The sequence below is a fragment of the Ictidomys tridecemlineatus genome, chromosome 1 (genome assembly GCF_052094955.1).
Source record: "Ictidomys tridecemlineatus isolate mIctTri1 chromosome 1, mIctTri1.hap1, whole genome shotgun sequence".
Classification (NCBI taxonomy): Eukaryota; Metazoa; Chordata; class Mammalia; order Rodentia; family Sciuridae; genus Ictidomys; species Ictidomys tridecemlineatus.
Genome location: NC_135477.1, coordinates 75,603,518 through 75,629,153, shown reverse-complemented (window position 1 = coordinate 75,629,153; position 25,636 = coordinate 75,603,518). Strand labels below are relative to the sequence as shown.

The following is a 25,636-nucleotide window of genomic DNA, read 5'->3' as shown; positions in this document are numbered from 1 at the left end:
TTCATTCTTCTACATCTGGACAACCAGTTGTCTCAGTACCATTTGTTTAAAAGGCAGTCTTTTATCCAAAGTATGTTTTTGGGAACTTTGTCAAGGATCAGATGACTGTGTATGTGTGAGTTTTGTCTCTGTGTCTTCAGTATGGTTGGTCAAGGTGTCTGTTTTTGTGCCAGTAGCATGCATGCGCTTTTTGTTACTCTAGCTGTGTTAAATAATTTAAAGATATTCATTGCTTTTCTGGATGAATATTGTTTAGCCCATGACCAGCACTGGCTTCACGAATGAAGGTTTGAAACATGAGAAATCTCTAGGGAGTTTTGAATTAAAGAGACAAGACTCTAATTACCTTGAAACCAGCTCCAGGACAGCCTCCAGCCACATATTATGGTAGCTAGTTTACTGAATTTTAAGCTAGCGACAGAGAGAGAAAACGCCAGGGAGTGGACTTTTATTGGGAAACAAAAAATTCTGGGGAGATTCCATGTAATGAAGATTAAGGGGGCAGCATCCTAAGGTCAGGGATGATGATTGGGTCTTCCGGGTAGTGGCCAGACACGCCTCCACACGGACAAGCCCTGGGACCTGGGGAAAGCTCTGGACATAAGATGTGCCTAAGCGCCTCTCACCCAGCCAGGGAGGTAACTCAAATCACGTGCAAGGATGGCCTCCCACAATATTACTTTGGCACAATAAGACAGGGTGCACTAGAAAAGAATAGCAATACCATAGATTAGGGAGAGGGATTTGTTGAGAGGGAAGAGGAGGGGCTGTGGGGATAGGAAAGATAGTAGAAGGAAACAGACATTATTACTATGTGTATATATGTGACTGCATGACCAATATGACTCTGCAACTTGTACACTCAGAAAAATGAGAAATTACATCCCATCTATGTGTGATACATCAAAGTGCATACATGCATTCTACTGTCATGTATAACTAATTAAAATAAATAAAAAATTATAAACATATTGCAATGGCAATTCTGTGTCTTTTATTCTTCCAAATGAATTTTACTCAAGTTTTTCTAGTTCTGTGAAGAATGTTATTGGTATTTTTATAGAGATTGCATTGAATGCAAAATTTGCTTTTAGTACTAAGACCATTTTAAAATATTAATTTTGCCTATTCATGAACAACATGAACATGGGTGGTCTTTCCATTGTCTGAAGTTTTCTTCAATGATCTGTAGTTTGCAGTGTATAGGCCTTTCATCTCTTAGCTTAAATTAATTCTCAGGTATTTTATTCATTTTCTTTTTGAAGTTATTTTGAATGGAAGTGTTTTTCTGATTTTTTTCTCAGCATATTTGTTGATGGTATACAGGAGAGCTATTGATTTTGGTGTGTTGATTTTGTACCATGATACTTTACCAAATTTGTTTATTAGCTCTAGCAGTCTTTTGGATTCTTTAAGTATAGGAACTTATCATTGACAAACAGTAATATTTTGACTTTTTCCTTTCCAATTTTTTCCCTTTTATTTCCTTCTCTTGCCTAATTTCTTGCACTAGAATTTCCTGTGTCTTGTGTCAAAAATTGTTTCAATCTGTTTCTTCTTGTGTTTGGTCAGTTGTATCTTTGAAGGCAATAGTCCATTTCATTTTACCTTCCAAATTTATTAGCTTTAAGTTGATCATAATATTACATTATTATCATTTTAGTATATGTACGGTTTGTAGTGATGTGCCCTGTCTTTCTTGACACAATATTCAATTTTTTCCATCGCATTTTCTCTAGTGAGTTCTACTAAATTTTGATAAAATTTAAGAATCATTTCAAAGAATGAATTTTTCCTTTTTTTGTTTTCTATTTAATTGTTTTCATCTACAAGTTTATGTTTATACAAGCTTCCATGCCTACTTTGTATTTAACTTCCTTTTCTTACCTTTAAAAGTTAAAAACATAAATAGTTCATTTTATACTTTCTTCTTTTTAAATAACTATTACTTTAAATTATAGTCCAGAAATATTGGTAAGTTCTACTGTAATTTTTTTGCAGCATATTTTCCAATGAAATTTAGACAGTTGTTAATATCCAAATATTGATAATCCTCTAGATTAATTATTGTTATTGATTTCTTATTTAATTTAGTTGTGATTAGAGAACATATTCTCCATATTTTCAGGCCTTCAAAATATTTCAAGATACCCACTATGAAATATATCTTGGTGACATTCCCATATCCCATAAAAATAATGTGTATTCTGCAATGTGAAATATAATTGTGATTATCAATTAAATCCACTTAGTCAAGAGAGTTGTACAAATCTTCAATACCTTTACTAAAGTTTTTGTCGTTTTCACTATAAACTACTGAATCAGTGATGTTAACACCTCTATCAGTGGCTATGGATATTTTTTATTTCTACTTTTAATTCTTCCAATTTTTCTTTCAAGTATATTTAAGCTTTATCATTATGTACATATGTGTATGTGTGTGTGTGTGTGTGTGTGTGTGTGTGTGTGTGTGTGTGAGAGAAAGAGAGAGAGAGAGAGAGAAAGAGAGAGAGAGAGAGAGAGAGAGAGATTGATTTTGTATCCTGTGTTTTTGGAACACAGAGACATGTACATGGTAAGCAAATGCTCTATAACTCAGTTGTAGGCCAATATTTATTATTTTAGTTTTTTTTTTATTTTTTAGTTTTTGACAGACACAACTTCTTTGTTTGTATGTGGTGCTGAGGATCGAACCTGGGCCGCACACATGCCAGGCGAGCTTGCTACCGCTTGAACCACATCCCCAGCCCCTATTATTTTACTTTTGAGACAGAGTCTCCTTAAGTTGCTCAGGCTAGTCTTAATTTCTGATCCTTCCACCTCAACCTCCCAAGAAGCTGGGATGATAGGTGTGCACCACCCAGCCTGGCTCATTATTATGTACCCTTGGTTATTTAACTCCTTTGTTTTATATATTAACCTACTAACCTGTATAAAAAGCCTTGTTATGAATTTTTTTAAATTTGTTATCACTATACTCATATCAGGTTTCTTTTGACTGGTTTTGAGTTCCTTTCATTTTAACCTCTGTCTCACTACATGTTTGGATGTTGTGCTTTTAATCAATACTGAAGTTCTCCTTTACACCCAGTATTATAACCTCTGCCTTTTAATTGGTGTGCTTTATCCATTTACACTTAATGCCATTGTCATAAAAGTAGCTTTAACTCTATTATCTACATGTTTCCACATGTACTCTCTATTTTACAGTCATTTGATTCTTCTTTCCGATCTTATTTTGAATTGAGAATTTTGATATTCCATTCTAATCAGCTTGATTGCCTTTTAAAATATTTTGTTGAGGTCTCCTAGGTAAATAATGAACTCTACTCTATTATATTTTGACATCCTTGAGGCCCAGGTGTCTAGGTGAACAGATTTAAACCCCTGTGAAATTACCACCACAATAAATATAATGAAAATATATGTCAACCCCCAAATTCACTAATATCTCATTGTGAGGATTCCATTTTCTTTCTTTGGTTCTCTGTCTATAACAAACTACATTTTGCTTCTTCTACTGAGTTTTTCTAAATTGCATTACTAGGCACCAGATATTGTCCTTTATCTTTAAGTCTTCAGGTACTGAAATCAGTCTTGAAAAACAACAAAATCGATGGGAACTTTCAGGTCAAGCTAGAGACATTTATATGCCTTCATCACTTGGGAACTGGAACTGTGATAATTTCTATGTATATACAGAATAGTTAGTATTGAAAACAATTGTATGAGTATTTTATGTAATTTATTGCTATCGCGCAAGCTATGCAGATGCAAATTTCCTTCAAAATACATGTTACATATGTCCTTGAATCATTTCGATATTCTTAATACTAATGATTTTCCTTCTGTCCACTTGTTCTTACCACAATTACATACTTGAAACCACATCTTTCCACTTTTAAGATTTCTCATGCAACAAATAAAGTCATGCATATGTGGTTGTCCATGAAAACTCTTTAAGTTCTACTGATTTAAAACTGATAAAAAGGTTTAGGAAGATATTGTCATTTCAATGTAAGGACTATTAGAGCTTTTAGATTGGATTATTGAATAAATTAGCCCTTACTTTAAAAATAAAGAAGTAGAACGTGAAAAACTGACATATTAGGAGATTTGTGTAGAAGACATGAATTAGAATTTATATTCGAAGTAGAAGGGATTCCCCCTCTGAGATTGTGGTTCTATTTCTGCAATTTCACCCTGGACAGAGCATCCTTCAGAGCCTGGTGGACCTGCTTGTTGCGCAGGGTGTAAATCAAAGGATTCAGCAATGGGGTCACCACTGTGTTCACAAGAGCAGCCTCTCTGTTGGAGTCCAGCCTGCTTGCTTGGTTTGGTTTTATATATATGAAGACACAACTGACATACATCAGTGAGAGGACCAAGAGGTGAGAAGAGCAGGTGGAGAAAGCTCTTTGTCGCTCCTTGGCAGATGGAAGACGCATGATTGTGACTACTATGTTGCTATATGCAATGATGGTTATCACCAGGGATGAGCCAAGGACGAAAAAAGCAAGGTTGAAGAACAATATTTCAATAGATCTGGTGTCAGAACAGGAGAGATTTGTCAGAGGTCCAAAATCACAGAAAAAGTGAGGGATGACATTGGGGCCACAGAAGGTTAACTGGGAAAGCATTGCAACTGGGACCACCATGAAGAAGAACCCCAAAGCTAAGCAGGAAGCAACCAGAAGGTAACACATCCTTGGGTTCATGATAGTGGGATAATGCAAAGGTTTGCAAATGGCCAGGTATCGGTCCAGGGATAACACAGACAGAAGAAAGAATACAGTTGCTCCCAGAAAAAGAAAGATGAAGTCTTGTGTGAAGCAGGCAGCAAAGGAAATTGTTTGTCTCCCTGACAGAAAGATGGTCAGCAATTTTGGAATAACTGTGGTTATAAAGCAGCACTCGATAAAGGAGAAATTGCTGAGGAAGAAGTACATAGGTGTCTGGAGACGATGGTCTGCCCAGATTATTGTGATTATGAGCATGTTTCCCATGATGGAGGTCAGATATGCAAGTAAGTGCACCAGGAAGAAGAGGTGACCCAGGTGTTGCACTGCAGGAAAGCCCTCCAGAATGAACTCATGCACTGTTGTCCTGTTACTTAGTTCCCCCTCCACCAGCTTATCCATTTCTTCACTCACTTGATGTTGAGCTATCTTGCAGTGTCATGACTGAAGAATGAAGAACAAGTGATATAACCAGGCATGGCAATTAGGCTTATTAATTCTTTTAAAACATTGATTTTAATATGGTGATGTTTGCCCTCTGTGAAGTAAAAATAAGTTATTTTAATCTCTGACTATCTTTATATACATGCATCCTTCCTGGACAAGTTAGAACTGTTCATGTAGCTCCCCATTTTCATAAAGAATAGTGTGCTTCTCATAATATTTGTATTTTTCTACATAGTTTATAGCTGAGTGGGAAAAAGTACATCTCTTTAGTTATATAGGTGATCATGCAAAATATTTCTGATAAGATAGCACATCATGTAGCCACGAAATCAACATTGTGAAAGGAAAATTATAATTTAAAATGAACTGAGTCAAGAGTGTAGTGTTATGGTAGAAGGTTTTTCTAGCATGTGTGAAGCCCTGGGTTTGATGTCCAGCACCACAGCAAGCGAACATCATGCACTCATGGTCATGGAAGTCTGCCATCACCCTAAAATATAGCTTTATCCTATCTTACTGTTTATTTTCGTATTAGAGCCCAGGACATTGAGAGTAGGACAACTTTCTGAGATTCCAACTGTAGTCCTCTGGAGTAATTTAGTTTAAAGGAGTCACATACCTTCTCTAATCAGATTGTTGAGGATTCAACCCAGGTCATTTTGATTTAGATCCTTCAGGCTAAATCAAATTAAATCCTTGTCAGTCTACAGGAGAATTTCTATCTTCTGATTTTTTTAGTTCATATATTTATGGAATACCTACCCCACAAATAAATAAATAAATAAATAAATAAATAAATAAATAAATAAATAAGCTACAAAGAAGGATTGCATGACTGGACTTCAGCAATTATTTTCTGACTCATTCTTCCTCCTGGTATTTACAAAGTACAATAAATATCCCCTGTCTTTAAAAAAAGTATATATATTTTAGTTGTAGTTGGACACAATAGCTTTTTTAAATTTATAGGTAGTGTAGGATCAAACTGAGGGAATCATTTTAAGCATGATTGAGCCACAATCCCAGCCCCTATTTTTTCCCCTTCAAAATTCATAAAATTTTCTTTTTGTGAGCCTTTGTGATTCTGGTAAACTAGTATTGTCAAATAAGAGAACTAGCTGTCTGATTTAACTAAATGAAATGCTTCCACATTTTTAGTGTGAGAGATTAGCTTAAGGAGAAATAAACTACTTCAGTTAACAAGGAATGAATGGCAAGATTCTCCAATCACACCAAATCCACATACTCACCACAGGAAGCTCACAGTAAACAGACCTATATTCTGCTCTTTTACTCTTCCAAATAAACTAAAATGCTGATCTCAGCAGATGAAATTTAAATGAAAAAACACTTGAATTTTACATGTCCTTAATTTGCCTCAGTGAAAATTCAACATGTGGATCACCTCTGCTAATCATCTTTCAATGAATTCACTTTCCAAGACTGGGATCATCCATAGTGATGGCTCAGGGGAAATCTTGCCTGATGAGATCCTGAAGAGGAAAGAAAAACATATATTTCCTAAATGTTCTGCTGGAACTTGGGAGCGAGTTCGTTTGGAAATCCAAAAGCTTTCATACCCTCCTTGCATCCTCAGTTCCCCCAGCCTTCCATCCTGTTCCTGCTCTTGCATTAGTTTCCCAGGCAGGACATCCTACTTTGGGGGCATATGAATACTCAAGGACAGGATGGCCACAACAGATTCCTCATATAGTGTTTCTCTAACATGCATTCCAGCACAATAGGTTTGCCAGTCCTCCACTTCTCCACACTGGGGAGGTTACCTGCACACACTGGGAGTAGAATGAAAGGGGTAGGAATTCAACCCAACATATGTGTAGCCTTGTACTGTCTCTTGACACCAGTCAGGATCCACTAGGAACAGTGGGCAGTGCCAAGACACAACAGACATCATTAGGAGAAGATGGAACAAACACACCTAGAGACCAATGTCCCTGGAAGATCCCTGGTGGGTGGGAGAGATCCCTAACAGGCATGTTGTGAATAGTCCATTATTACTACTACTCTCTCATCATTCAGCATGAAATTAATATGGACCAAATATTTGTCTGAGTTGATCTTTATGAAAATCTTTAAAAGTGGGGTACATCTAATCTCCCCAGGGTTTATAAAGTCCCAAACTGCACCATGTTGTTAAGGTGAGGATGAAAGTATGAGTGTGGAAACTGGACCCCTGCACAGAAGAAATGAAGTGGAATTCCCCCTACTCTGCCAAAGCAATGTCAATGAAAGTCAGATAAAGCATGAGATTTAAATAGGTATCAGGGTGTCAGAATACTCCAAATTCCTAATTTCAGTTGAAAATTATTTGCAATACCAAGAACCTGGAGGATCTCATATTTAATTTTAAAAGACAATCAATAGACATCAACATCGCTATGACAGAGGGATTAGAATTATATTGAAGTATTTGAAGCAGCCAACATAAATATGCCTCATTGAATTACAAACATAATGAAACACTTTTTAAAATCAAAAGTCTCAGGAAAAAAATAGTTTCAATCAAGGAATAGAAGAAATAAAGAAGGATCAAATAAAAATTCTAAAACTGAAAAATATAATAAATGAGAGTTTAATACTCAATTGATAGGCTCTACAATGGAATGGTGGAAATGGGAAAATAAATGAACTAGAAGGTAGAACAATAGAAACTGCACTCAGCAAATGGAAGATAAGACACTAAAAAAAGTCAATAATCTCATGGATCTAGGGACAATATGTTTAATATTCATGTTCCTGGAGTCTGGTATTCAGAACATAGGAGAAATAGGTCAGAGATGTTCCCAAATTTTGCATATGACATAACCCATTCAAGGAAGTAGATGAACCCCACATATAATAAAACCAAAGTATCCAAACTAAGACAAAATGCAAACATTTGATAATCAAAGACAAAAAACATTTTAATGCTGCAAAAGGGAAACAACATACTTCCTAAGTGGAAAAGAAATTCAAAGGATTTCTCATCAACAATCACAGAGTTCAAAAAGAAGTATCATAATATTGCTCAACTGCTGAAGAAAGAACTGTCAGTATATAGAATTCTGTGACTAGAATCCTATACTAAATAAAGACATTCTCCAGGAATGAAGTATTCCAACATTCTCAGATCAAGGAAAAATAAGAATCTGTCATCAGCATGCTTAACCAAAAAGAATGGCCTAGGAAGTTCTCTAAACAAAAATAAATAACATTTTTTAAAAGTCACTAAACTCGCTATACAATGTGATACACTCAAAAGTGATATAGAGAAATAAAATTGGAAATCTAGGAAAAAACAAAGAAAACAGGGAAATTGCCTGGCATGGTGGCACACACCATGCTGTGTGGCTGGGGAGGCTTAGGCATGAGGTTCATGTGTTCAAAGTCAATCTCAGCAAAAGCAAGGTCCTACGTAACTCAGTAAGACTCTGTCTCTAAATAAAATATAAAATAGGGCTGGGGATGTGGCTCAGTGGTCAAGTGTCCCTGAGTTCAATCCCTAGTACCCTCCTCTCAAAATAAGAAAACAGGGAAATTAAAAACAGAAAAATAGAAAAGAAGAAAAAATGGCAAACTATGCCCTAAGTCATCAAAAATTATATGATAATACTAAAGGTGAATGGTCTTGAAATACATATTATAAAGATTGGTAGAATAGATTAAAAATCTCTGTGATGTCAAAACACAATGTGCATTAAAATATTGATAGTAAGAGTATGAAAAAATATGTAAAGAAAAATGAGTGTGATCATAAAATGGCAACGTGAAGCATCCTCAATGGTAATGGAAATGTTCTGTGCTGGACTCATATCAATGTGATAAGGTACTATAGGTTTGCAAGATGTCACTTTTTGAGGAAACTAGATACAGCGTACATGAGATCACTCTATTGTTTCTTACAATGGCATGTGAATCTACAAATACAAATTGCATCTCAAATTTTTAATGAGAAAATTGTAATTATAATTAGATGATATATTTGTAACGTGTTTATCTGCATTTTCTCCTACTCTTTCTTTTACACTGAAAAAAAAGTAAATTTATTCCTCCAGCCCATTATCCAAATAGTCCTGAAATTATACTTCTACAAGGCATCAATTAGCATCTGTGCTTCCTGAAAAACTGACTCAAACTTTAATGGTATAAAACAAATTTCTTATGATTTTTATTTCTTATGTTTCTGAGAGTTGACTGGACTCAATCAGGTGGTTACCACTTAGGGTTTCTTGTGCAGTTGCAAATAATGGCCAAGGTTAGAGTTATTCAAAAGCTTCCTCATTTACATATTTGGTGTCTAGGCTAGAATGATTCAAAGAATTGGAGTTCTGCTAGCATATTAATGATTTTTGCACCAAATTTATCAAGGCTATGGTCTATAGTTTTTTTTCCTTGAATAATATACTTTTGGAGGATAAATGGGTCATCAAAAAATCAGGGTGGGCATTTAAAAAACTTTTAGAATCAAGCAAAAACGGAATCACAACACACCAAAATCTGTGGGATACAATGAAGGCAGTTATAATAGTGAAGTTATAGCTATATAAACTTGATGAATGCCTGCATGAAAAAAAGCAGATAGACTCAATTATGTTATGTGCACATATGAACATAATACATGAACCTCACTATTAGGAACAATTATAATGCACAAATAAAAATTTTTAAAAAGTGAGATATCAAACAACCAAATAATGAACCTCAAGAAAAAAAAGAACAAGTAAATTCTAGAGCTTACAAAAAGAAATAATAAGGATTAGAGCAGTAATTAATGAAATAGAAAGTAAAAGAACAATGCAAAAGATCAATCCAACCAAGAGTTGATTTTTTGAAATATAAAAAAGACTATTAACCCTTAAGCAAACGAATTAAAAGGAGAGAAAAGATGCAGATTAAAATAAGTAGAGATGAAAATGTAATATTAAAATAGACACAACTGAAATCAGGAATGACAGGGACTATTCTGAAAACTTACACTCAAGTAAATTGAAAAATTATAAAGAAATGATTGAATTTCAAACACACAAAACCAACTCTGAAGATATCAATACCAACAGGATATTAAAAATCCAAACAGATCAATAACAAGTAATGAGAATGAAGCAGTAACAAAAAGCTTCTGACAAAGAAAGCTCAGGACTGGTCAGATTCAAAGCTGAATCTTACCAGATATTTAAGCAAGAACTAATGGCAATGACCCTCGAAATTTTCCATGAAAAGGAAAGGGAGGGAATGCTTCTGAATACATTCTACAAAGATAGTATCACCCAGATACCAAAACCAGGTAAGAACATGGTCAAAGAAAGAAAACTACAGAGCAATGTCCTTGATGAACATAGATGCAAAAATCTTAATACAATGTTAGCAAATAGAATTCAACTACACATTAAAAAGATCATATACTATAATCAAGTTGGTTTCATTTCAGGAATGCAAGTATGGTTCAACTTATGCAAATTAATAGACACATCACATAGAATAAAGAACAAAAATTATGTAATCTGAATGGATGCAGAAAAGGCCTTTGACAAAATTCAACACCTCTTCAGGGTAAAGAACTCCAAAGCAACTATGGATAAAAAGAATTTACTTTAACATAGAAAAGATTATATATGATAATTCCAAAGCACGTCATACTGAATGGGGAAGAAATGAAAGCATTTCCTCTAAAATCAGAAACACAACAAGGCTTTCCACTTTCACTACTCCTATTCAATGCAGTACTTAATACTGTAGCCAGAACAATTAGGCAAGAGAAGGGAATAAAAGAAATAGGGATAGGAAAGGAAGAAGTCAAATTATTTGCAGATGACATGAGCCTATACTTTTGATCAAAGATTTCATCAGAATACTTCTAGAGTGGATAAACAAATTCAGCAAAGTAGCAGGATACATTTTCAATATACAAATGTCAATCACTTTCTATGCACCAATAATAAATAACTGAGAAGGAAATCAGTAATATAATGCAACAATAATAAATAACTGAGGAGGAAATCAGTAATATAATGCAATTTACAAAATCTTTAAAAAAAACTCTAGGAATAAATCTAACAAAGCAGGTCAACAATTTCTACAAGGATAAATGGAGAATGTTGAAAAAAATTGAAGAGGATGAAAAGGTCTACCACGCTCATAGATAGGCATAATTACTATTTTTAAGTGGACACATTACCAAAAGTGATGTACACATTCAGTGCATTCCTCATCAGAATCTCAATGGATACTCCTCACAGCACTAAAAAACAATCCTAAAATTCCACATGAAGAACAAAAGGCCCAGAATAACCAAAGAAATCCTGAGCAAAGAAAATAAAGTAGGCATCCCAATACCTGATTTCAAATTATGCTACAGAGAAATAGTAACAAAAGTAGCATGGTCCTAGAATAGAAACAGATATTTAGACCACAGAAAAACTCACAAAGCTACAGTCATCTAATTTTTGACAAAGGTGCAAAAAAGATACATTGGAGAAAATAAAAAACACTTTGTTTAACAAAGAGTCCTGGGGAAATCAGATATTCATTTAGGGAAGAATAAAATTAGACTCCTACTTCTTGAAGTTTACAAAAGTCAACTCAAAATGGATTAAAATTTTAGTCACAAGACTAAACTTTACAAGTTCTAGAAGAAAATATAGAGGAATCACTTCCACATACAGGCACAAAAAATGACTTCCTGAATAGGATTCCTATAGCTCGAGAAATAATAACAAGAATCAATAAATGGGATAGTTTTAAATTAAAAATCTTCTGCATAGCAAAGGAAATGATCAACAATGCGAAGAGCCTTCAGAATGAGACATAAAAAAGTTCTGTTGAGAAGGTGAGTTAGCATCAAGAACAGCTAAGTGGATGGTGTATTGCAATTTGAGCTCTGAGTTTTTCTACTGTCTAATAGAGTAAATATAGGTGAAAGCTCCGTTTTGGAAAGCAAACTTTTATAGTACTACCTCATCACATATGTTGATTATATATCAGAAAAAAAGAAGCTTTCTGATTTGTCTCATTCTTTTGATTCATCTCTCATAGTCTAAGTGTTAAAGAGGGAAAAGACAGAATATGGGAACACACAACTCAGTACTAAGAAGTTTAGACTCAGATACATGGTGAATCCTGGTCTGCCAAAGACTTGGAGCTGGCTCACTCCCAAACAGGGCAAATCAAGACCTAGTCACACTTTAAGAGTGCTGATATTTTTATTTTTTCAAATAATAACAATTAGAATACTAGATGTCATGATATACTGTTATGACTTTGTATAAGAGTTCACTCTAAATATAAGATTTTTATAGGCTGCAAATGAGATTTTTTCATTTGTTATTGTTAGTTTGTTTTTATGGTTCTGGGAATCCAATCCACAGCCTACGCAGGTGATATATATATACACAATGGAATATTAGTCAGCCATAAAGAAGACTGAAGTTATGATATTTGCTGGGAAATGGATGGAACTGGAGAGTTATCAGGCTAAGTGAAATAAGCCAATCCCCTAAAACCAAAGGCTGAATGTTCTGTCTTATATATGGATGATACTAACACACAACAATGGAGGTGGGGTGGGAAGAATAGAAGCTCATTTGATTTAGACAAAGGAGAATGAATGGAAGGGCAGGGGAATGGGAATAAGAAAGACAGTGAATGAACTGGACATAACTTTCCTATGTTCATATATAAATACGAAACCAGTAAAACTCCACAGCATGTCAACCACAAGAATGGGAAGTTATAGACCATGTATGTATAAAATGTCAAATTACAATGTACTGTCATATATATCTAAAAGAAACAACAAAAAAGAAAGGGTTGGGGAATGTAGCTCAGTGGTAAGGTCACACTTTGATTCTTGAATGTGACATGGAGTCAGCATAAGGACATATTGCCTTCAAGAGTCCATACCCTTTTCTCATTCCATGCTTAAAGACAGGGAGCTGGGTATAGTGCAGACCATATCCTGTCTGCATCAGCCAGGCCCATCACTGTGTGGTTGCTGGTTCTGGAAAACCAATCTTATTTCCACCACTTGGAGACGTCTGCTGGTGAGGAAGACCAAAACAAGGTTTGTGGTTGGGGATTCTTTCCAAGAAAGGATGTGCTTTTCTTGACTGATATGTATTTATCAAAGGCAAAGAGTATAGATATGGGTGAAATGGAAGTTCTGTCACCTCCTTTACGTGCCTTTTGAAGACTTGATAATATGAAGTCACTGGCAACCACACGAGAAGTGCTGCCTGTGGGTCATGAGTTTGTCTGCATTGTCACAGGACAAGTTTTAAGAGGTAATATTATAGAAAAGGAAGAGCTCATTTCTGTCTCAGTTAAAGGAAGGAAGAGCTCATTTCTGTCTCAGTTAAAGGAAGTTTGTGTCTTGGGTAGGTTATTGGAGCCAGTTCCTAGAAAAGAACATGTAAAAAAAATTGGTCCTAGTTGTTAGGTCCTTTGGAGGAAAAGGACACACACGTTTCTAAGAAGCAGACACTGAGCAAAACCGCAATCCAGTGGTGAGGGATGTACCTGTACAAAGATAGCTTACAGAGACTGCCTGCTGCTCATATAGGGCTTCAAAGAACGAGAGAGAAGCAAAGCAAAGAGGGAGTAATCTAAAGACTCAAGTGAACCTATTTGGAGAGGTGAAGGAAAAAAGTGTTGGGTCTGAAAGAAGGTGGACTTTGGGGAACCAGTAGAGCACTCAGGATGAAAGGTTGACGATCCATCTCTGCAGGGGAACATCCCCATTTGGACTCTGAGTAGAGATGGTGTCATTCATCAGGCCAACAATTCCTAAGATACATAAGATCTACTTTTTGCAGTTACTGGAATGATTTCTCCTTTACCCATCCCAAATGCTTCTCACCAACGGATCATTTTTTGAGAGCCAAGTCTACAGCTGTCAACATTCCCTATCTGTAAGGTCCCACATACTTTTCCTCTCTCACCCTTCCCACCCAGCCACTGCAGACACTCGGAGTCAGCAGGGCACAGAGCCTGTGACACTGAGGCTTCCTTAGCCACTCCCACCTGCAGTGATCATTCACCAACAGTAATGTCTTAATAACACTTTGAATCTTTTTCTTCAGGCAGCATTGGTTGGTTTTTGTCATCAAACTTACAAGGAAACTAGGGCTCAAAAGGGCTGAGTCTGGAATCGAACACAGATCTTCCACCTTCCAGATCAGGACTCTCTCCACACTCATCCTTCCTCTCTGAGCATCTAGAGCACCATTGCTCTATGACTGAAATGCAGGACTCTCTCTGTGTTTTCTTTGTGTACTTGATAATGTGGGTGCTGGTATCTGTTTAACTGGGCAAACCGCTTTCTAAGAATATAGATCAAATCTCATATTTCTGTTTTGTCATATTTTTATTTGTCTCTCTTAAACTCTCAGTACTTATCCAAGTATTTCTTACTTTTAAAATCAATAGTTCAATGTAGAAACCATAAAAATTGTAAGAAACTTAGAGGAATAAAACAACAAATATTCCTTGTGGCATGCTGAAAATCTATTAGTAACGTATTAGTAATTGAATCCTTGCTGATATTTTTCAAAGCTATGGTAATTGGAAATTCTTTAAGACAACTGAGGGCTTCATCATGCAATTGGGGAAATCCCACAATGAAGTAGGATGAACTATTTATCAGTCACAGTTCATTAAATTCTTGAATTTCATGCCCCCTATCAATATGCTTCTAATAAAAGATAATGAGAATACTGGTTGAAGGATCAAAGACAACTTATCCCTTCCAAATCAAATAAGTAACTTTTCTCTCAACTTCAACCTAAAACAGCCAACAGTATGTTTTTGTTCAATCCCAGAGATACAGCTTAACATTCACATCTTGCTTCTGTCATCATAATAAAAAGGGTAGATTTTTTAGGAAAGTTTTTTTTTTTTAAATAGCACAGAGCACAGAGAATTTGTCCACTCAGTTTTATTGAGAAATGATTTGAGGAAAACAGTGCCTTCTTACAATGTTCCTATTACAGCTATTATTACAGCTGAATCATATCCACTGTCTGTACCCAAGGCCAATGAAGTAGGTCAGATCCTCAAGGTCTGAGAACAAAGTCAAGGAATGAGAAATCTTGGGCAATTTTCCAATTATATAAGCCACACATCAGTTATTAAAATTGGAATTTTTACATTGAAGGCAAAGTTCTGATCTTACAAATCAGTTTTACCTTGAGTCTCAGTGAGAAAAAAAGAGAAAACAGAAACAAAAGTTCATGTTACAGTTAGAAACTAATTCTTTTTTTTTTTTAAGTTGAAGGGTCTCCAAAGGAAGCAGTTGATGTAAGATAATAGAAGTTTTCTTAGAGATTAGTGGGCACTCTAAAGCAATTCTTCAGTCTGACAGTTTTGCTATGGACTTTTTATTTCCTGCCTAACCCTGCTTAGGCACATACACCTGTATTCTAGGTGTGATTTCAGAATTTACACTTTGAACATAATACATTTGAAAGAAACGAAAAAAAGAAGATTTTCATACTCTATAAGCCTAAAACACTAGGAGCATTTTTTCCTCTCCCAGGAAGCTTTGTTTCCCTGCAAACTAAGCACCTTGGAGTCAGACCATGAGACCCCATGTCTCACAAATTTGGGGGCACAAACCCAGCCAGTCTTCCATCAGCCAATCTAGGGACAAAAAATTCTGAGCCCATCTATGCAGACATTCTGCAGGGGTGAAAGAGACAGGCTTACTTACCTTCAGTCCAGAAACTTGCTCATCGGACCTCGCCTCCCCGCCCGCCACAGGAAGGTCAATTCTCACTAAAACTACAGCCTCCATGAAAAAGAACTTCTGAAAACACAAATTAACGTCTGAAGAAGGGGAAGAACTTCGCAAGAGCTGCTTTGACCTCCTTGTTTCTCAAAGTATAAATGAGAGGGTTGAGGGTAGGACTCAACATGGTGTATAGCACCCCAGCCACCTTGCTTTTCTCTGCACTGTAGCTGGAGACAGGGCTTATGTAGGCATAAAAGACAGCAGTGTAGTACATGCACACCACAATGAGGTGGGATGAACAGGTGGAGAAGGCTTTCTGCTTCCCTTCTGAAGTCCTCATCTTCAGGATGCTAGAAATGATGAACCCATATGACACAATGGTCATCAGGAAGTTTAATATGCCATAGAAGGCATCAGCCAGGACAATCATGACACTGTTCGCATAGGTGGAGCTGCAGGAGAGAAGGAGCAGTGGAGGAACCTCACAGAAGAAATGCGTAATGATGTTAGGGCCACAGAAACTCAAACGCATCATCAGCCCTGTGTGGATGGCAGTGTTGAAGGCACAAAGCACCCACACTCCAGTGGCCAGCATGCTGCAGAATGCCTTGCTCATCATGGTGCTGTAATGCAGTGGGTGGCAGATGGCTGCATACCGGTCATAGGCCATGACCGTGAGGAGCAGCAGCTCTGAGGATGCAGACCATGTGAGGAAATAAAGCTGTGCCATGCAGCCTCCAAAGGATATGAAGTTCTTCTCTGACACCAGACCCTTCAGTGCCTTGGGCATGATGGAGGAGGTACAGATAATGTCCATAGTAGCCAAGTTGAACAGGAAAAAGTACATGGGGGTGTGGAGCCCAGGATTGAAGGTGATGGCCAAGATGATGAGGACATTCCCTGTGAGGGCCACTGAGTAGAGGGAGAGGAAACAACTGAATAAGAGTACATGGTATTGTGGGTGCTCCGAAAAGCCCTGCAGGATAAACTCTGTTACCATTGTCTTGTTGCTCATGGTCCCTGGGTTGGGAGGGTTTTCTGGGACTATTAGGAGAATCTTCATCCACAGTTTCATGTGATTTCAGGACTAGAGAAAGACAGAGAGATGCGAGAGATCTTAAAGAAGTTTACTCATAAAGCATCATTCTACCTGAAAGAGATGCATATTAAAGCAATGATCCAACTCTTATCATCTATGAATCCACAAAGTTAGAAAAGGAAGACACTGACTAGCATGTAAGGGTGCAAGACAAAGGCCTTTAAAATGAAATTATAGCATTTGCAAGAAAATGGATGGAACTAGAAACCATCATGTTAAGTGAAATAAACTCACGAGGTTAAGGGCTGTATGTTTTCTATCATATGGAGAAGCTAGAGAGCAAAAAGAAAACAACTGTGGGGGTCGATCTCCTAAAAATCAAAGGGAGATCAGTAGAGGAAAGGGATCAAGGGGTGGGAGGCGGGGAGAGAAGGAGGAAATGCTTGGGATCGATATTGGCCAAATTATATTGTTATACTGTGTGCATGTATGAATGTATATCAACAAAGCCCATGAATATGTATGACTATCATGCACCAATAAAAATGAGGAAATAAAAAAATAATTCCAATAACACAATTCAAAATAAAAAAGACTATTTCACTAGTAACATACAAAAATACAAGTTCCATTTGAATCAAAATTTTTCTCTCTGAAAATTTATCCTAGGGAAATAATTTAAAACACCTTCAAGCTGTGAGAGCAGCACTGTTTATGATCGAAAATTTGAAAGCAATCTATACTCTTAAAGGCAAGTTTATTATGATATATTGATACAATATAATGCTCTGCAGTTATAAAATGGTACTTAAGAAGTGTTTTACTGATACTTTTACAAACAGAGTGAAAAATGTGCACAATGGGATTGCATTTGGAGTTTAAGAATAATACATATGTAAAATATATATCACATATAACTTTTTTGCATAAAAATTATTAAAATGATTACACACACAAAACTCACGCGCGAGTGCACACGCACACACACACACACACACACACACACACACACGCACACACAAATCAAGTGAGTGATAGACCAGAGCTCGATTCATAGGAATGGACTATGATTGACCTTCCTTGCTTTTGTCGATTTGTTTTCTTATTTTTCTATTAATGACCGTTCTAAAAAGCAGGTGTATCATTTAAGCCTTCTAACAATTCTTCTGAGACTCCTCAGTGCTGACAGAATAAATGCTCCCATCAGGTCCTTTTGGAGATACCTCCCTCTCAGCCTCTCTTCCCACCCGTCTTTAACCCCGCAAAACCACAGCTGACAGCGCTTAGCCACAGTAGGCTTTCTGTTCTTGTAGTCTCTTCATCAGAAATGTCCTCCTTCTCATTAACCAGGTGGATCATAGGTCCCTTCCTTTAAAAGCATTCCTTCCTGGGGAGAAAGGCTTTTCCCTCCTTTGTGTCCTCTCAGAATTCTAGACTGACTTGTCTCCTAGGATGCATTACACTGCACTGCTTGGTCAAGTTACCCAGCTCTTTCTCTCAGGTTGTTGTGTGTGTCCATCTGTCTCTTAGCAGTCTTCATGGACCCCAAAACTGTGCCTGGCATTCAAATATGTTTGCTGAAATAATGCTAAAGAACTGTGTATTTCTATTCTATGAGTTCTATTCTCAAGACAGTGCACACTTTGTGTTAAGATAAAACCAGCATGGTACCACATCTGCTTTCCCCTTTTCAAGTCTACTCATGAAGAGTCAAGAACATTTTCATTTTAAATTCAGAATTCCAATTTTGGTCAAACTTCAAAAAATGCTTTTACTGCGAAAACATTAAGAGGCTTATAGAAACATCACCTACAATTTGGGTCACATCACTTTTTTTTTTTTTTTCAAATGTTTCACATATTTATTAGCAAACCAACTCAAACCAGTACTACAGCTTCTGTGACACTATCCAGATAGGGCAGACATTTTCAGGTGGATGGGACAAAATGATCATAGCTTTGATAACTATGTGCGCCATTTCACGTCATTCCTTATAGACCCAGCTTGGTTCTCCTCCAGTGTCTCCTCTTGGAATTGTACCTGATTTTATTACCAGTTTTCATTCAAATCCACTGGGGAATGGGACGATTTTGCTTTTGTTTCTTGGCCAAAAATCGCTTGATCCTGAAAGTCTTGTGAGAAGACATGGTGAGGGACCGGATCTCACATCACTTTTTATAAGCTATAAATTGTTCTTTCAATAGAAAAGCATAGAATTATTATGACCTAGAACAACTGTTAGAAACACAGGGTTCCATCTGGGTGTCTTCCCAGGAGCCAGGTGTCAGGACAGCTCAAAAATTTTGTTGAATAAAAATAAACACAAAATGCTTTAGCTGATTTTATTTTGTTTGGCAAAACACACACACACACACACACACAAAAAAAAAAAACTGAATAATTACTTTTCCTCAGTTTGAGTTTTGGATCTAGTGAAATAACTTTTTTTTTTTTTTTTTTTTTTTTTTTGCTCTTTACCAAAGACCCAGGGCATGATTCCCGTTTATCCCCAGGGACCACTGTGAGGCCAAACAGCTGAGTTCAGCTACAAAGGAAGACTTGGCTTGACTCCATCGATGTTTCTCCACTTCCCACTAACATCCTCTGTAGGATGTTAAGCATCTGACTCCCCCAGTAACCATGGTGCACTCCCACAACACATATCACGGACAAAGCAGAGTTGTAGTTCAAAAGTTGTTCCTGCAGAAGACAAATGCCTCCAACCTAAACCTAAAGAACATTCATGGGCCAGGTCTGCCACATGCCATCACTGGGCACAGAAGACCTATTAGATACAGAAAACTTTAAACCAAGTGTTTTCTTTTAACTCGGTTCTAGAGTGAGCTTAGGAAAAAAAACCTAAATGAATCTGCTACATAAATGAAGGATTTTAACAGGTGCTGGGCACAAGGAAATTTCAAACACCCATTCACATTCAGGAAACAAACTAGCCCTCAGATAATTACCCACTCACTGTGATTTCTAGGATAGGTAGATGGTCTCCTCCTCCAGTTGGTCAATAGGGAGGTCAAAGAATCAGGAGACCGAGACTCCTTCCATGAGAATGACCATGAAGTCTCTGCTGACCTCAGGCAGTCATTCCTTCTTCTGAAAATAACAAAGACTTTCTCCCTTGAGGTTCCTATCGCATTGGCTTTAATTCTCATCAAGCATCACTAAGTTATCACCAAGGATCTGAAGGGAAAGAAAAATAATTTAGAAAACAATCAACAAGTATATGTTCAAATAATAAAAAAAAATAAAACACAATCACTCCCCAGAGTCAAGGCAACAGAATATTTAAGCAGTGGTTATTTTCTATACTTATCAAACATTTTGGTGGTCGAGCTTCCTAGAAAATAAAAATATATCATAGATGATTTTCTATCACTTTAGAAAAACAATAGGTGCCCTCAAAATCCCTGAAATTAAAATGTTTATTTAATTGAGTTTTTCCTAAAAATAGATTGAATTTTACATGGAATAAAATTTATTTTCATGGAATTTTATCTTAGTTCCAATTTATTTTCCATGGTTCCACAACTAGAGCATTATTACTGTTTCAAGGTACTTAATTAATGAAGAAAAAATTGATTACTTCATTAGTTTTATCTCTAAAAGGATTCAAAGATTTCCACAAACACCATGTAAAGTCCAGTGCCTTTTTATTATATAATGAAGATAGATATTTCCAGAAGCAGAAAATTAAAATTCAGAATATACCAAAATTTCAAATGTGCATCTTTAGATCCAAAAGATATTTTGAAGCTGAACTTATGCAACCTATTTACTAGAAAGTCAAAAGCAAATCAAAGTAACCTAACCCTGGTCACACGGAGTATTTGTGATGAAGCTAGTATCTAATCCCAAGCCTTTGGGATTCCAGGCCAAAAATTATTTTTTGTATAATTTGTCCATTGCCCCTTTAAAACCAACTCTATCAAAATAAATAATAAGAAAAAGAAATAGAAAACAAAATATGATTATTATTATAGAGGATTATTCTTACATTGATTGAAACCCTAAATTCTCAGCCAGTTTTAGCATCTCATTGGCTCTTGTTACTTCCTTAATCAAACAGTAATGATAGCCATAGAAAAGTATTCAAATATTCCTGGCTCTAGATTAGCAAAATAAAACCAGAAGTTCTTTTATACAGTTAAGAGCCTATACTAAGCAGACACAGTTACAAGCAGAACTTTTTCTATTTTTTGAAACACCAAATAAAATGAGCCATCTTGAGAACATTCATAACTATCTTGAAAAAATCATTTCACCTTGGTGGAGCTAAGTCAGATTCTGTATATGGCTTTCCTCCCTCTGTCGTCCACAGTGGGGTTTCAGTGTGTACGATCTGGGACACAGTCTAGACAGATATAGCTCTCCTTCTCATATTTAAGCTGATCTTGCCATGAAATTTTGCCTTATCTTTAGCAACATCTTTCCCTGTCTGCGGAGACACTCGGGAGAGATGTTCACAGCCATTACTCTAAGTGGACCCTGAAGGGGTAATTAAAATAAGTCCCTTTTTCCTGGGGAGTTGGCTGTCGTTGATGTTCACCCAAAGGTCAGTTCAAACTTTGATCCAACGTGGGGGAAAAGGGTATAAGCTGCAGTGGGGAGACACAGGACACACACTTGTCCCAACTCAGGGTAACCAGAGCAGGGATCTGGTGCTCAGAGGAATGTATTCACACCAAGGGCCTGGGGAGAGAGTGGTGGACCAGAAGCTAGGATTCCTGGCTGCCTTCCATGGAAGATGAGGGGCAAGGTGCAAACAACCCTGAGCTCCTCAGCAAAACCCACCCCGATCACAGAGCTGCCCCCTCGCTGGACCTCAGTCACACCTTGGCTTCCTCGCCTCCTGACTTCTTCTCTCTCCCTATCTCAGTATCTTCTCCTCCTGTGCGCATTCCATCCAGACCTGACACCATCTCCTCAGCCACATCACCCCTGATTCTCTGAGGAAAATGGGTACTCTGCCTGCTGAGCCTCTGTCACATTCAGGAGTCCCCACCAAGCTTTGGAGGCCGCGTGAGCTTCAGAGTCTTTACAGACCCAGGGTCAAATCTCAACTTTAAAGCTAATGGTTGTGTGATTTTGAATGAGTCTCTCCACCTCTACAGAACTAAACAATTAGAATTATCAGTTTCTGATTGTAACATGAACTTTTGTTTCTGTTTTCCCTTTTTTCCTGAGACTCAAGGTAAAACTGCTTTTTAAGATCAGAACAACTTTGCCTTCAATGTAAACATTCCGACTATAATAATAATAGTAATATCACAATGTCTAATGCATGAAAAGAGCTGGTCAATGTTCTAACAAACACATGCATGTGCATAAAACATACACACATATGTAATATATATGTGAGTGAATATATATATATATTAGCAAGCAGAGAAAAGGCTAAATATCTATTACCTATCATCCTAGGAAAGAGGCTAAACATAACTAGTACTTAACACATAGTTTAATACATAATTGTGGATTCACTGGCTGATTTGTTTGTATGGAGAGTTAAGTGGATTTGATATTAATAGGCATTTCGAGCAGTTTAATTTTACTGAGATGATATCCTCAGAACAAGAGGTAAACTAAATACTTCACTAATGGCTTTGAGGTCTGACTCTTGTTATGTAATAACTGTATAAATTTGTACAAGTCTCATAATCTCTTCCTATACCAATTGTTGTTTTCACTTGGTAGAATTAGAATACTAATACCTATCTTCATGATTTTTATTTTGAGTAGCATACTGTATATTAATCCATTATAGAAACTGTGCTAGTTGTCATTGTAGGCAGGTCATTAGAAGAAAGAATTACACAGAAAAATTCTGCTTGTAGTTGTGAAACCCAAACAAAATACCCCTCTTTTCAACAAAATAAAATATATGTAAACAAGGAATTTCCTTTCTGAAATGTTGACAATATGTTGCCATTCAAGAATAACTGTGGGGCTGGAGATGTGGCTCAAGCAGTAGCGCGCTTGCCTGGCATGCACGAGGCGCTGGGTTCAATCCTCAGCACCACATAAAAATAAAATAAAAAGATTAGATTAAAGGCCAAACTGTTATAACAAAGAGACCCAGATATATAGTTTCTTATTTTTTTTCTCTCACCCAGCAATCTAAAGTGCTGATGAATAAAGGGAATATTTCCAGACCCATGGGGTAGCCTTGATCCTTTAAGTCATTAAGGGTCCTGGGTTCCTTCCAAGCCAATGATTCTTGATCTCCTAGGTTGTTGTTATGTTTGTCATAATAAAGTTGCCACAAGCTGTACATTTCAGCTTGTAAAAGAAGTGAAGACACAGAAAGGTCAAGAAAAGCAATTTATTTTGAAGGACTACAGGGCCCCAAACCCAACGTTAGGAATTCTAACCCCTGTGCCCTACAGGATGTTCCCATGTACAACCCCCATGTTAAAACCCCACAAGCTGCACGTAGCACTTCCCAGCTGCACGTAACACTCCAAGCTCTATACAATGCCACCACCAGATGTTCCATATAGATAATCCTGGGAAGGCCAAGCTTGAGCAAATAGAGTAAAAACAGGAACTAAAAGAATAGGATGCAATTTATGGGTTTCTTTTCTGAGAACATAAAGTGGAAAAAACAAGTTTACCCCCCAGCTGACCTAAGGGGCTGGACCTAGAGGAACTTAGATAAACCAATAGAATAACTGTTACTGTGCTAGGCTGAAACCTTGCCCCCTGCTTCCTATAAAAACTCTGTACCCCCGAGCCCGGGTGTGCCAGTCACCGAAGCTCCGGCTGAGGTTTTGCTGTGCACCCGCAGGCGCCTGTGTGAGAATAAACCCTCCTGCTGTTTGCATCCAGTGTCTCGCGTGGTCCATTCCGGGTTGGGGGATCTGGGGGTCTTTCAATTTTATGCAAGTGAGACGGATATTACACACAGAACTCTGTCTACATTTGATTGGCAAAAATGTAGTTATGTTGCCTTCTTACTTAGCAACATAACTAGGAGGCTGGTAGATGTAGCCAATCTGAGAAGATACATATACAGAAAAAAGGGGGAAATTAATTTTTGGAAAAAATTAGTAATTGCTAAAAACATGGAAGAGGAAATTACAGATATTGGATTAGGAAAAAAAAGCATGGGTGTAAAAGTGAACTTTAAAAGTTGTTCTTAAGAACTGAACTTCAAAAGAGAAAAAAAGAGGAATTATTATAATGTAAGGAAGGGGAAAATGAAGAAAAAGTGAAAGAAGTGGAAAGTTGATAAATGATCAACACCTCAAGTTAAGAATGAAAATCAAGGAAATGAATGTAAGAGTTCTAATCTCCTTAAGCGATCTTCAGAAAGAGTCCCAAAGCAAAAGGACTCTGAGAAGTTACATAGAACCTCAATTGGTGCCTCCGATGAAGACTGCTAAGCAAAAGTGTGGCTTGACCGAACAAGAGAGGAGGATCTGAGCTGCCAGACTCAGCTGACAGGGAGACTTCTGGCCAAAGACATGATTGGAAACTTGGGGAAATAGTGATATAGACAATGAGGATAAGAAATCCTGACTAGACGGTTTCAATGCCCACTTTTCCTAAGCCTCATGGAGGTCAGCTCTTAAACATGGCCTTCAAAGCTTTTAAGCTGATTTCTCACTACCCAGCCATAGCCCTGAGTACCTTTCAAATTCTTCAAGTCTCCCTTCCCCCCCCCCCCCCGCACCCACATAACTATTGGCTTTGCTTCCTACTTTCTTGAGAAGAGAAATACCATCCTATCAGATTCTCAACTTGATTGTTCCCACCTCAATCTTCATACATATTTTTTCTATGATTTTGTGAAACCCTATCCTCTAAGCAGATTCTCTGAGAAATCATCAGGAGATCTAGGAGAGACTCATTTTTCCCCCAAAATAAAAGTGGTGAGCATTGTTACTTTCTCTACGTTTCCACATCACCTCAGAATCTTATCATCATTCCCAACCCTGGCATGATTTGCCCAAAGTAAGAAAAATGAATCAAAATCAACCGAGAATGACAAAAATAATGAGTGGACAAGGATATTGAAATAGTTATAACTATATTCCATATGTTAGATTGATCACATTAAAGAGAGGCAAAGAAGATACAAAAAGATATTGAATCTCAGGGCTGGTGTTGTAACTTAGTGGTTGAGCGCTTGACTCACATGGGTGAGGCACTGGGTTCGATCCCAGCACCATATAAAATAAATAAATAAAATAAAGATATTGTGTTCACCTACAACTAAAAAGAAATTTAAAAAAAAAGATATTGAATCTCTCGAGATGTGATCTACAAAGTATGAAATTAATAATACGCTGGATGAGACTAATAACATATTAGATATTGCAGAAAAAAGATAAGTAAATTTGAATTTAAAAACAAGTCTACCCAAACAAAACACAGATTGGAAGACAAAAACACAAGAACAGTGCATTAATGAGCTGTAAGGCACCTTCAAATAGCCTGATTTATATGTAATTAGACTTTACTCAGAGTAAAAAATAAAAACAATATTTGAGTGAATAATAGCTAACACTTTTCATTAAAAGAAAAATATATATCTATAAGCTTAGTAAGTTCTACGAACACTGAACACTATAAGCGTAAAGAAATAAGACACATCCTTTAAAGTCATCAATAAAAAAAAATCTTGGAAATAAAATGAAAAAGAAAACACTAAAAACACAGAGACCA

The 25,636-nt window shown here is 36.8% G+C and overlaps 2 protein-coding genes and 1 pseudogene across 2 annotated transcripts; all 3 read right to left on the bottom strand.

Moving 5' to 3' along the window:
* Window positions 1–4,184: 4,184 nt before the first annotated feature.
* On the bottom strand, window positions 4,185–5,141 carry LOC101962011 (olfactory receptor 6C4). Its single transcript, XM_005329259.1, has one exon. The coding sequence runs from the start codon at window positions 5,139–5,141 to the stop codon at window positions 4,185–4,187; it is 957 nt and encodes a 318-aa protein (XP_005329316.1).
* A 10,777-nt stretch (window positions 5,142–15,918) lies between these two features.
* Window positions 15,919–16,987, bottom strand: Or13a1 (olfactory receptor family 13 subfamily A member 1). The gene has a single exon (XM_005329258.2). The coding sequence runs from the start codon at window positions 16,985–16,987 to the stop codon at window positions 16,001–16,003; it is 987 nt and encodes a 328-aa protein (XP_005329315.1). The 3' UTR covers window positions 15,919–16,000.
* A 1,794-nt stretch (window positions 16,988–18,781) lies between these two features.
* LOC144366300 (large ribosomal subunit protein eL39-like) lies at window positions 18,782–19,107 on the bottom strand (annotated as a pseudogene).
* Between the last annotated feature and the right edge of the window lie 6,529 nt (window positions 19,108–25,636).